The sequence below is a fragment of the Bidens hawaiensis genome, unplaced genomic scaffold (genome assembly GCF_021521415.1).
Source record: "Bidens hawaiensis isolate Kalapana, Puna unplaced genomic scaffold, B.hawaiensis_p1.1 tig00012634_1, whole genome shotgun sequence".
Lineage (NCBI taxonomy): Eukaryota > Viridiplantae > Streptophyta > Magnoliopsida > Asterales > Asteraceae > Bidens > Bidens hawaiensis.
The window spans coordinates 275,593-288,274 of NW_027492040.1; the positions used below are offsets into that span (position 1 = coordinate 275,593).

General features: G+C 37.0%; 2 protein-coding genes and 1 pseudogene across 2 annotated transcripts; 2 read left to right on the forward strand and 1 right to left on the reverse strand.

Moving 5' to 3' along the window:
* The first annotated feature begins 970 nt into the window (after nucleotides 1-970).
* On the forward strand, nucleotides 971-3,322 carry LOC143541648 (subtilisin-like protease pseudogene; annotated as a pseudogene).
* A 1,228-nt stretch (nucleotides 3,323-4,550) lies between these two features.
* On the reverse strand, nucleotides 4,551-7,400 carry LOC143541662 (uncharacterized). Its single transcript, XM_077034432.1, has 2 exons — nucleotides 4,866-7,400; nucleotides 4,551-4,683 (listed from the first exon to the last, which is right to left on the reverse strand). Exon 1 carries the CDS (start codon nucleotides 7,133-7,135, stop codon nucleotides 6,077-6,079), a length of 1,059 nt encoding a protein of 352 aa, XP_076890547.1. The 5' UTR covers nucleotides 7,136-7,400; the 3' UTR covers nucleotides 4,551-4,683; nucleotides 4,866-6,076.
* Nucleotides 7,401-9,743: 2,343 nt separating this feature from the next.
* LOC143541649 (small ribosomal subunit protein uS3z-like) lies at nucleotides 9,744-11,623 on the forward strand. Its single transcript, XM_077034414.1, has 5 exons — nucleotides 9,744-9,952; nucleotides 10,588-10,759; nucleotides 10,863-10,917; nucleotides 11,032-11,163; nucleotides 11,247-11,623. Exons 1-5 carry the CDS (start codon nucleotides 9,775-9,777, stop codon nucleotides 11,445-11,447), a joined length of 738 nt encoding a protein of 245 aa, XP_076890529.1. The 5' UTR covers nucleotides 9,744-9,774; the 3' UTR covers nucleotides 11,448-11,623.
* The last annotated feature ends 1,059 nt before the right edge of the window (nucleotides 11,624-12,682 follow it).

A 12,682-nucleotide genomic window follows, 5' to 3' on the forward strand; every position in this document is an offset into this window, starting at 1 on the left:
GATTCACTCTAGTGATGATTTTATTTTAGTCACTAATGTTTTATGGACAATACATAGTCATAAATAAATTTAAAAAAAATGAAAATTAAAATAAAGGCTAACGAGGATATTTCTTCTAGCGACCATTGGAATATTATTTGTCACTTAATTTACCTTGACAGAGAGAAAATATAATTAGTACTTCCAAATTCAGTTGATGTTAAATTAGCTGATTATCCAAAGCTTGAAGCAAGAAAGTAATGCCATTTCAAGAAATTGCAATGCACCTGGAAAAGATTCCTTCTTGGGCCCACAAGAGTTCGCACCAAATTACTACATTAAGAAACACACAGAATGTTAAACCAAAACCAATTGTAGTTATCTCCAAACTAATCAAATAAACCAAGTTTAGTGGCCATTTCGTCCGATGATAAACAAACCTAAGGACTAAGAAAAATCTCCTTAATAGAAAAAACGACAGGCGTGTCTAACTGGCCAACATTCTGCACATAACAAACTCAAAGCTGGCTGAGAAAGTGATTGTTAACAGGCCTGAGGCCAGATACCTTTGCAGTTTTTGGAAGATATAAGAAACTCAAGTATGTGCCTAGCTAATAAACCAAAATGAGAATAAAACATATATATTTGCTGATTTAAGGATAAATATTAATCCTAAAAGCAATAAGAATAAGAAATGCGTTAGTGATAAATCAATCTTCTTGTCTTAAAAGCAAGATATAGCACTATGAAAACTAACAAACTTTCAAGGGGTTTAGACCTTCTTTTGGACAAAGAGAAACTTGTAGAAATGTCCAAATGAAGGCAAACTTAGCAATATGATAACAAGTTTCCTAGTTCTAGACGATTGAGTGAGCATAACATATCATATTATGTGTGTATCAGTAGCTACGAAAGTGCTGCAGTCTGTTACAAGATTATTCTGTAAATGTCGTATTCGATGTGCTCCACTCAAAGATGGTTACAAACTACACTCTATTTCACAGTTTCACCACAATGATATATAAATACCCATTAGGAGTAGCCCATGACATATATCCACAAACTAAATCTTCAGTCACCATAAACATTGAGAGATTCGAGATACAAAATGTCGCCAACATTTGGTTTTGTGTTCCTTCTCACTTGCACCACCCTTTTCAATGTACTTCCCACCAAAGCCACTGAACTCAAAACTTACATTGTCCACTTAAGTTCACCTGAAGTCCAGACCCTCAACACTGACGAATGGTATAATTCATTTTTGTTGAAAGTAGCTGCGCGAACAAACGGGAAACCAGAGATGGTTTTCAAGTACTATCACGTGATTACCGGATTTGCTGCTAAAATGTCAGCCGATCAAGTAAAGGTGATGGAGAGTTTGAGTGGAGTTTTGTCCGTGCGGCCTGAAGGTGTGTATCAGTTACAAACATCTCGCTCACCTCATTTTCTGGGCCTGAGCCATAATTCTGGTCTGTGGAAAGACTCAAACCATGGGAAGGGAGTCATAATCGGGCTTATAGACACTGGATGTACTCCCTCTCATCCCTCGTTTAAGGACGATGGCATCCCCCCTCCCCCGCCGACATGGAAGGGTAAATGTGAAGTGGCAGGGTCATGTAATAACAAGCTGATCGGATTAAGAAGCTTTGTTAACGGAAGTTCTCCGGTAGATGAGGAAGGCCACGGGACACACACTTCGAGTACAGCTGCAGGGAATTTTGTAGACAACACAAAAGTTATGGGATTGGGGAACGAGTGATGGCACCACTGGCACACGTAGCCACTTACAAAGTATGTGAACCATTAGGTTGTCTAGGCAGTGCTGTCTTAGCAGGCATGGATGCAGCTATTGAAGACGGTGTTAATGTGTTGTCTCTTTCACTTGGTGGACGTTCCAGCCCTTCTATGATGATACTATAGCACTTGGTGCCTTCAGTGCCATGCGGAAAGGGATCTTCGTGAGTTGTTCAGCGGCTAATGGTGGGCCATATAGTGAATCATTATCAAATGAGGCCCCATGGATCCTTACGGTCGGGGCTAGTACAATCGATAGAAGATTCCAGACAACAGTTATTCTTGGCAACAAGAAGAAACTTCATGGTGAATCGTTGTACCAACAAAAGGGTTTCGAGCAGAAGCTTTGGCCTCTTGTTTACCCCCCAAACGGGTGCTATGAAGGGTCACTGGACCACATTGATGTCAAGGGGAAGGTTGTGTTGTGTGATCTTGATGAGAACGTCGGTAATGTTTATATGGGAAAGATAGTTAAGAATGCAGGAGGGGCTGCCATAATTATTGCTAATGACATTTCTACTGGCGAGAGTATAGCAGCACATGTTCATGTTCTGCCGTCATCATATGTCGGTTACAAGGAAGGTGTTGAGATTAAGAAGTATTTGAACTCAACTTCTTCTCCTGTTGCAACTATTCGTTCTGATGGAACTGTGGTCGGGCTGAAATCAGACCCAGAGATTGCCTCATTCTCTTCAAGAGGGCCTAGCCTTGCAAGTCCTGGAATCCTAAAGCCAGATGTTACCGGGCCTGGTGTGGACATTCTTGCAGCATGGCATCATTCAGTCGACAACCGAACAGGAACCAAAGCAGCATTTAACGTCATACGTGGTACATCGATGTCTTGCCCTCATCTTGCAGGCATAGGCGCGTTGCTCAAAAGCGCGCATCCAGAATGGTCTCCAACCGCTATCAAGTCTGCAATAATGACCACCGCTAGTCAAGTAAACCGAAAAGGGGAGCCCATTGTTGACGAAAGAGGGCTTCCTGCTAACGTACATGCCATCGGATCTGGTCACGTAAACCCATCAAAAGCCCATGAGCCAGGCTTTGTTTTTGACATCCAGCCGGACGACTACATTCCTTATCTTTGTGGGTTAGGCTATACGCCCAAACAAATTGAAATCATCGTTAAAAAGAAATGCAGTTGCTCAAAATCGATTACAGAGGCCGAGCTAAATTATCCTTCTTTCGTGGTATCTCTAAAAAGAGGCGACAGCAAAACATACACAAGGACGGTGACTAATGTTGGTTTGCCAGACGCTTACACAGTCAGGGACGTTTCTGCACCAGAGGGTGTAAGTTTTAAGGTTGTGGTTCATAATGATGAGGGTGTCATGAGCTTCAATGGGTTGCACCAAACGCGAACATACGAGGTGACGTTTAGTCGAGATGTTAAGGATAAGGTGAAAGCGTCATATGGGCAAGGGCATATGACGTGGGTATCTATTACAGGCAAGTATACAGTTAGAACCCCATTTTCATTCAAGTTTGAATGAAGATCCAGATATTGTATAACATGAATGAACATCTATGTATGGTTTTATATATATAATAAAGTAATATGATTGGAAGGAAAGAAAAGGTAATATGAATGCATGTTTTCATACAAACTTAACTAGAAATGAAAAAATTATAGAATCGATTCGAAATCAAAATACAAACGAAGGAAACACGTTGGCACGTTTCTCTGACTTGATAGATGACGCCAGTTTGAACTAACCATGTTTCTTCTTCACTGTTAAGGCCCTGCCCAATATGTCTTCAACCTAATTAAATGATTAAAACAATAAAGCCCAACATAAATCCCATTAACAATATAAATAAAAGATTAAAAAATAACTCTGGTAATCCAAGCATTACTGTTTCACTCCTGCATCTCCTTATCACCACATACTGACGAACCAGCATCGGGATATCGTGAACTTTTAATAATATTTAGTTAACTATAAAAAAAAAAATTTTGCCCATGCCATAGTCCATGATAATTGCTCACTAGCTAAGTGAACCAATACTCAAAATCTCTGAATCAGTTATTAAAATGAGTAACACAACTTTCCAAAACTCATAATTAAAGCCATAACATAACTAAATTCATAACTGAGAGATAAGAATGTGGATGTTTGAAATGTCCATATTTTACACCATATATGCATAGCATCAATTACAAACCAATAGAAAATATTTAGATAATCACCAACAGATCTTTGTTGGAGGTTGTAGTCAATTCTTAATAAGTGTTCTACAAAATAATCACCAAAGTGAATAGTATTCTACAATTCAGGGGTCATTCAGTCATTCTTCGAAAGTTAGTGAAGTTTTAGAGCAATGTGGCAAGTTACATTAGTTTGAGGGACTGATTGTGCTCAATTGATTGTTAATCCGTGATATTAATACTTCAATTCATAATCGATTGTTCGTTTCTTCGGTGTAATTTCACTATAATATTCTACGTAGAGTTTGCTCCAAAAGCTTTACATTTCTTTAAAACTTGCTTCAAGACAAAATAATAATAATCTTAATAATAATAATAGTAATAATAACAACACTGTTCTGAACATGTTTTGTAAGTTTATGGCATATTTAAAATAAAAAGGTTAACTGAGTATAAAGGCATTCTGGTCGTTTGAGATCACACCCAAAATGGACAAGTCAATTACAGATCATGTGCAAGATGTCTCAATTAGGTACTCTTTGATCCTAGTAAGCAATGTAAGTCTTTTATGGATCTAAAACTAACTATTAGCAAAAGTGGAAAGAAAGGAAGAGTTTTGAGTGCATATATCCTGATTCATCAAGACCGCAAAACTCTAACCAGAACATTTCACAAGTCAGTTTTTACGACAAGACTGGTCGCATGAGGAATGGTAACCAATTCAGAGAAAAATCTGTGAAGTTGCTGAATGCTTCACCCTGCAGAGGTGCAACACACACACACATATATATATATATTAGATTATTAGGCCAACATCAAAAACTTAACAAGTAAAGATGGATAGATCAATTGCAGAATGTAAAATATATACAGTACATAACTAAGTTAAACCATGTATTAGGTCTATACACACACACGCCAGTGAAGCTAAGGAAATTACCTTAAGGATTAGACTGCATCAAATAAAGACGCCACTCATCAATATATGCCATCTTCTCATCATCCATGTTTGGTACTTCATGTGTCTGGAGTCTTTCTATTATCTTTGTAGTCTCACCAAGAAGCTTTGTTGCAACCTTCACACTTGCCTCTCTTTTCTCTATTACACTTTCATGGCATCTCGCTGTTATGACCCATGGTAAGTTGGTGAAGCAAGCACAGAATATGTCTGCAATCATGTCATTTAAATGGCCAAACAACTGCTTTTTGGTCATGGATTCTATGTTGCTTTGGAATCTAAGCAAGATTGTTTGTGTGATTCGGTACATTGAATTCGCAGCAAGCAAGGTCAGAGAAGGGTTCTCCATCAGTTCTCCATTGGTACTTACATTGATTCCTATTACAATTTCCTTAGCTTTATCAGAAAAGCACTTTACAATCTCTGTTGTTGTTTTCCCTTTAAAAACATTTTTTGTCAGAGGATTATCCAACCACTTGCATTTGTTTTCAATCTCATGCCATAAGGCCACACTTGCCTTTCAAAGATTTACATATTCACTTGAACAATTGAGGCTTTCTTCCACAATATGAGTGTATGAAAGACCTTTGCTAACACTTTCAATCAAGCCCCCGACTGTGTCCTTTGGGATATTTGGTAGAGCAACAGCAATGCATGTTAAGGTTGCTATCAGTAAGCTCCAACTGTTAGCAAACTCAACAGGAAGCAGAGATTGAGCTTGATCGGTGTCAAAGATCTCTACTCCTTTGAATCCGTCAGATCTCTCTAGAAGCTCCAAAAGATTGTCGTTTTGTTCACGTGTCGCCTTCAATAAGAAAGAGTTCATAGAGTTTGAAATGCCCTTCAGTGTACTTTCAGCAAGCTCCATATTATTGTCAATTTGTAAGGTGTAATTGCGGAGGTCTTCATCGATATCCTCAGTTTGAAATGACTTACAAAAACATAAACAGTGAACGACAAGTATCGTAGCTGCGAGCCATTTACTTTGCACGAAATGACAACAACCTTTTGCAACCCAATGCAGAAGCTTAGAATGACATCTTTTGAGCTATAAATTATACTTCTTGATCTTCTACTGATTGATATAAAAGGTATAGGACTTCGTTTCCACTCATGCAACTTTTGTGTCCAGTATGCTTCTACTTTAAAAGACACGAATTGATTTCGATTCCATTTTGTGGCCAACTTGAAGCTTAAAACCGAAAAACACCTAAGTACAGGGCAATGGTTCCCACCACAACTCCAATGGACTGCGTCATAAAAATGACAGTTGTTGACCACTTGTATGGCGATCTATCCTCTATATGTTTCCAATTGCCTCCATATGTAAACATAACCACCAAAAATAAGTTCATGAGTAGACTAATTACACAAATTAGTCCAGAAACAGTAGATAACGGATTACTAGCCATCACAAACTGAGGGCTACCAGTTTCTGCCATGACCCAATACCTTCTCACGTGTCGTCTTAGTTTCTCAACCTTAGACATTTGGACATGTTTTAGATTTTGATCGCTTAAAGATCGTCTATTTACAGCTTGATACTTGAATTCCAAAATTTCCTTAAATGTTGTAATAGTTACAGACGAAGAAATCAATATTATTAGTAACAGCAAGATCATAGCCATGTAGATGTACGCAACCGCAACAAAGAAAAAAGCGTACGAATAAGGAACCTCAATCTCACGGCGGATATGACCAATAGCTGTCGTATTTATCTGAATGCAAATATTCACCATCACGGTGATCACAAGAATACACAAACCGATTACATTTGCTAACAGTGTGTTATTGTCCATGGACGCCAAAGAAGGCATTAAGTTGGCCATCATCGTGCACAGGAAGCCCAAACTTCCGAGCTTGGTCGCCTGGTCCGTATAGCTCGGCATAGCACTGGTCAAATCAACAGGCAGTTTCATGGCGATGGCGATCACGGTGATAACCGCGGCATTGAGTGAGAAATATTTACACGGAAACCACAACTTGTTATTCTCGAAACCGAGCAATAAATCGGCTGCCATGGGAAGGATGCATAAAAATGAAGCGGTGGCGATGTAGATCCCAATCCACACCATAGGTTGACTAAAGCCGCCACTGTTTTCGGCATCTTCCTCGATTCCACAGGAGTAATCCAGCTGTGAGATGTCATGATTGCTGAAGTATTTACCGAACGTATCGTCCTTGGAGCGAAACCGGTCCAAAGCTAACACAATTCTCAAGCATTTATCATATGAATAACCGTCTGAATTCATCCTCAATTGCAAACTATTTATCTAATTATTTATGGAAAACAGAGGATATGAACAGTTTGTATCGATGCAATTGTTTGATGATTGAGTATTCAGAGGCAAAATAATCAATTAATTAGCATCAACAAACTTACTCGGTTAAAATAACGATACGATACGGCGGTTCGACAGTTGGTTGCAGCGGTGGAGCTGCCGGAAGCGAGAATTCCGGTAGGGTTTAGTTGGAAGCAGATACGGGTACGGGCGGGTTATAACCCACGCTACCATAGTCACCAAAAGTAAAAAATAATAATAACTGTTTTATTAAGCAGGACAACCGAAACCTGACACGTTTAATATTAGCGGTTCACTTATAGACTCTTACGGAGATCTGACTACTTAGCATTGTAGATTTGTAGGTCATGCTAGAAGCATGTGTTATGAGAGTGAAGCAGGGTGTGCCTTAGTAGTCCATGGTGGCTTGAAATGGCGCTAAACACCATCACACATCCAGCGTCAAACGTCGAGAATTTACTTGGCATGTGCGAGGGCATGATTATGGTATTTTTTAGTAATTGTTAGCTAATAACATACCCAGTAATTTCACTCTGCCTCACACCACAACCATATTTCACGTTTCAGCCACCATAATACATTTTTTTGAAAGTGAAAGCCCCATTTGCAAAATGTCCCTTTCCCATGTCCTAACTCACACCTCTTGTAACATTTAGCCTTATTATTGCAAGTACAATGAGGTTAAAATAGCCACATATTTGATCAATGCATAACAATTATCAATTATGTATCTAGATTATTTAACTCTTACATTGCTTTTGACTTATTAGTTTTTACCACGGTGTGTTATGTAATGGTAAAATAGTCACGACATACATTGTCGCTAACGTACCAAACTTATTAGTGTACAAATCACCATCCCTGACATTAAATTTGACAAGTCAACACGGTCAAATGTGTATACAAACCACATCCTTTGACTAATTATGCATATTATATAATTATTTGCTACTCGATTCTTCAAGGTTCATTTTCATAAAAAGCGAAGGAAGAAAAAAAATACAAGGCAACCTTTATTAGTGACGGTATAACGATAGTGATTAGATCTGTTTTTCAACGTTGAGCATGTGAGAGTGATGGTGAGAGAGTCATGGGTTGGGTTTGAGCTACATGTTATGCTGATTCCTAACAAATAGGCTAAACACAATACACAATGACTTATGTTGTTTACATATCATTGTATGTACATAGAACTTTAAAATAATAACTTTCTTTTATATAACTATATTTGCATTCTCTATAATAGCATACATACCGATGTCCACTAATCATTTGTATTCCGTAGTGGATCATGGTTTAGTGAATTAGTGTATTCTTCTTTCATATAAAGTTGGTTATTTATTAAGGACCAACTCTCTTTAATTATTCACTTTACTTTGTTTTAATCCTTTTTTTTTTTTTTTGCCTTATACTTTCTATTAAATTATCAAAGTATGGCTTAGTGCAACAATGGTAGAAGTGCACAACCTGTGAGTTCTTTTAAAAGAAATGCTTATCTTTTGTTTTAAAGATAATCAACATCAACATACTCGATTCTAGCTTAGCTAAAAAATCCTAGCATGAATTCAAATGGTTCATTTATCTGATATATGTTTTAGTATTGTGGATATACTGGACCGTCTCCGCTTTTCTAACAAAGAATTCAGTAAATACCCAACAGTGAAGACCACTCCCGGTTGCTTTTTTCTTGTGAGGCGGAGTGGTGTGCGGAAAATAGTAACACGTATAGTGAACCTATATGTACATCATCATGATGTAAAGAACTTTCTCAAAAAAAGAAGCATGCCTCAAGATTGCGTCTACGTTGCCTTTCCATGTGCCTCATCGAATCCACAACGAGCAGACTTCTGCCAAGGTCGCCTTTTGCCTAGGCGAAACTCAAGCGATTGTAGGTTCTGTAATTTTAGATCGGTTGGATTTTCTCTAAATCATGTAGGGCACTTTTAAGATGAAATATCTACATTATTTAGTTTTTTTTTATAATTTTATATGTAATCATATTTAATATGTGAAAACACACGCACACATATCTACACAATACATTTATTACAAGTTGTATAAATAATAGTCTCGTTAGATTCGCAAGTCTAGTCTAGCTTGATAATTAAAGATTAGGCTCGATCTCGTTTATTAAACAAGCTTATTTTAGACTCAACATCAAACTCCTTTATGTTTGTTTCAATTTAAGTTTCCAAGGATTCAATGTCAACTAGCTTACGGGCGACTCGCCAACCATAATCCATTTGCAAACATAGAAGTAAAAAAAATTATTAATTAAAAAAACAACAATTGACTTTCTGGATTAACGACTTAAGAGTGATGGTTAAGACTTGAGTTTATTGAGGAAGACTCACTCATGTGTTTTTGAGTAAGTCAAGCCGAAGCCGGATGTATCCAAAGTTCCAAACGCTATTAAAAAGAATACTTCGAAAAACAGCTTTAATCAACATACTACATTGAACTTTTATGGAAAGAAAAACTGGGCCTTGTAAGCCCACTTCTGATGTTTCAAAGCTTGTAAACCCTAAACTAACCATCTTTATTCATTCAATATATTGCCGCCACTAATTAAGGTACCGGCGGCAACGATGGCGAGTCAATTGAGCAAGAAGCGAAAGTTTGTAGCCGACGGTGTGTTCTTCGCGGAGTTAAATGAGGTGCTTACTCGAGAACTCGCGGAGGACGGTTACTCCGGCGTTGAAGTTAGGGTTACACCTATGCGTACGGAGATCATCATTAGAGCCACACGTACTCAAAATGTTCTAGGTAAACACTTTTTATTTCCATCTAATTAATTATACACTCATACAATAATTACTCATACTTATCAATTTATTATTTTGGTATATCAGATATACATTTTTGTAACTATTCTTGTTGTATGTTAATATGTGAAAAGCCTACATATAATTTCATATGTGAAAATTATAATTAAAATATATATATTAAAAAATTAGGTATAAATGCTAGTAAAATAGTTATAGTTAGTAAATAATAAACGAGACGAGTCCAAGCTTGAAAAACTACTCATGAGCCGAGCTTGAGATTTTAAATTAGTGCTCGAAATGAGGCGAGGTCGAGCTCAGGCTTGGCTTGTTTACACTTTTATGTACCGAAAATGATTGGTTCAGTACCAGTACCGTAAGTAAAAATTCGGTAAACACCGGTACTGGTATCGATCTTGAAAAGTTTGATCATGATTTCCTAAAAACTTGGTACCGGTATTGACGTGCTCGGGGTACCAGTTTAGTACAGGTACCAGGTACCATTTGCTCATTCCTACTCCTATGAATGTGTATGATGGGAACTGATTCATTGTTTATGTCAAGCTAGCAGCATAAACAGCTTAAGATGATCAGTGCTAATACCATGGTTATTTACCTATTGAACCTGGATTTTAGGTGAGAAGGGAAGGAGGATTAGGGAGCTCACATCTCTTGTTCAGAAACGATTCAAGTTTCCCGAAAACAGTGTGGAACTTTATGCTGAAAGAGTCAACAACAGGGGGCTTTGTGCCATTGCACAAGCTGAATCTTTGCGTTACAAGCTTCTTGGTGGTCTTGCTGTCCGCAGGTCTGTAAACTTTTTTATGGAATTTTATTTTGTGGACACGATGATGTGATTCAAACTGCCATTGACTAAAATAAATTGATGTTCTGTGTTTATCCATGCTTAGGGCTTGCTATGGTGTTCTGAGATTTGTTATGGAGAATGGAGCAAAAGGATGTGAGGTATGTGAATATTGGATAATAATAATAATAATAATAATAATAATAATAATAATAATAATAATCTTTATGTTAGATTTGTAAAAAAAGTTTTTAACTACTGCTTATCAATCTCAGGTGATTGTTAGTGGAAAGCTTAGAGCCCAACGAGCCAAAGCAATGAAGTTTAAGGATGGGTACATGGTGTCATCTGGTCATCCGGTCAATGACTACATTGATTCTGCTGTGAGGCATGTGCTTCTTCGACAGGTAAATACATCTGTGATTCTGTTAATTTTTCGTTATAGTTTTTTTACTCGATGAATAACTGAATTTCTGTAATCTGTTTGCAGGGTGTTCTTGGAATTAAGGTTAAGATTATGCTCGACTGGGATCCTACTGGCAAACTCGGGCCCAAGAAACCGTTACCTGACAATGTTGTCATTCACATGCCAAAGGATGATGTCGTTGCACTCCCACGTAAAGAGGTTGAGGAATACAGGCCACCACTTATCGCTGATGAGCCTTTGCCTATGCCAATTCCAGTAGCTTAATTGTCAGTTATTTACAAGTTTAGGTTTCTATTTTTATCTTTTGATTTCCCAAGTTATGGAAAGATAGTTTTTCTAAGTTTTTGAGTTTTGAACTGCTGTTGGAACCATGAGATTCATTTTTTGATCAATATTATTTTTGAAGTATTGCAACATGAAGATGGAATTTGATAGCTGTATTCTTGTGCAGCCTTTGTTTGACCCTAAATGATTGGTTTCTCAAATATAAATTTGAAAAAAGAACTTTTCTTTTTTATATAGTATTATAGTAGAACTTAGTTTAGTTATTTTCTTATAAATGATTATAAAAAACTTGGATGTTTGAGGTATTTTCTAAAATGTTTGGATTTTAAGTTTTGTTAAAAAGACATTTTAAGGTTAGGTTGTTTAAAACGACCAAGCTAGTTTTTCAGTTTTTGTCACCGGTTTGAGGTATTTTTTAAAATGTAATTTTAGCATACAATTTTTCAACTTATATTTCAACAAGTGGAACTGTTTATCTTTCAACGGACTGGTCCACATGTGTAGTTTCTTTTATTATTTGTTGGTCTCATTCAATCTATTATACTTCTGTTTTCACATCAAAAGAAAAAAAAATGTGTAGCCTCTTTCATTTATTGAGTCTCTTTCAACTTGTCACACAAGTATATACACTACTTTAAAAGAAAAACAACTAAATGTACTTTCGTTGTTTTAATATATTTAAACTGATTGAATTTGAAAAAAAGAAAGTTCACAGCACCTATACCGTTTATTAACAAAAATAATTTTACCGTTGAGATTGTCTTTGACAATGAAAATGAAAGTTACAAGTGTAATTGTTTGCATATTGACGATATGGATAATTATTGATGGAAAATGATAGAGGTGCGCAATAAGACCGTATCAAAATCAAAAACCAATTCAGATGCCAGTTTGGATGGAACCTAGCCAATCACCAATTTGAAATTTGTTATACACTAAAATCAGTAAAACCTAACCAGAATAAAATCCAGTTTCAAACATAACCAGATTAATTTCCTTAAACCCTAGTAGTAAAATTAAACCCCAATATAACTTCACACGAGAAAAGTTACCTCATTCATGTGAAGTGATCAAACACTTAACAAATTACAAGCAACACATGCTTTGATTTTGATCATATTAAAGAGGAGGCCCTTGTAATATCATATCATTCTGGGCTTGTCTCCTAACGAAGTCAGTCAGTCGTGTATCTGCTACGACGCCCTACATCGTCC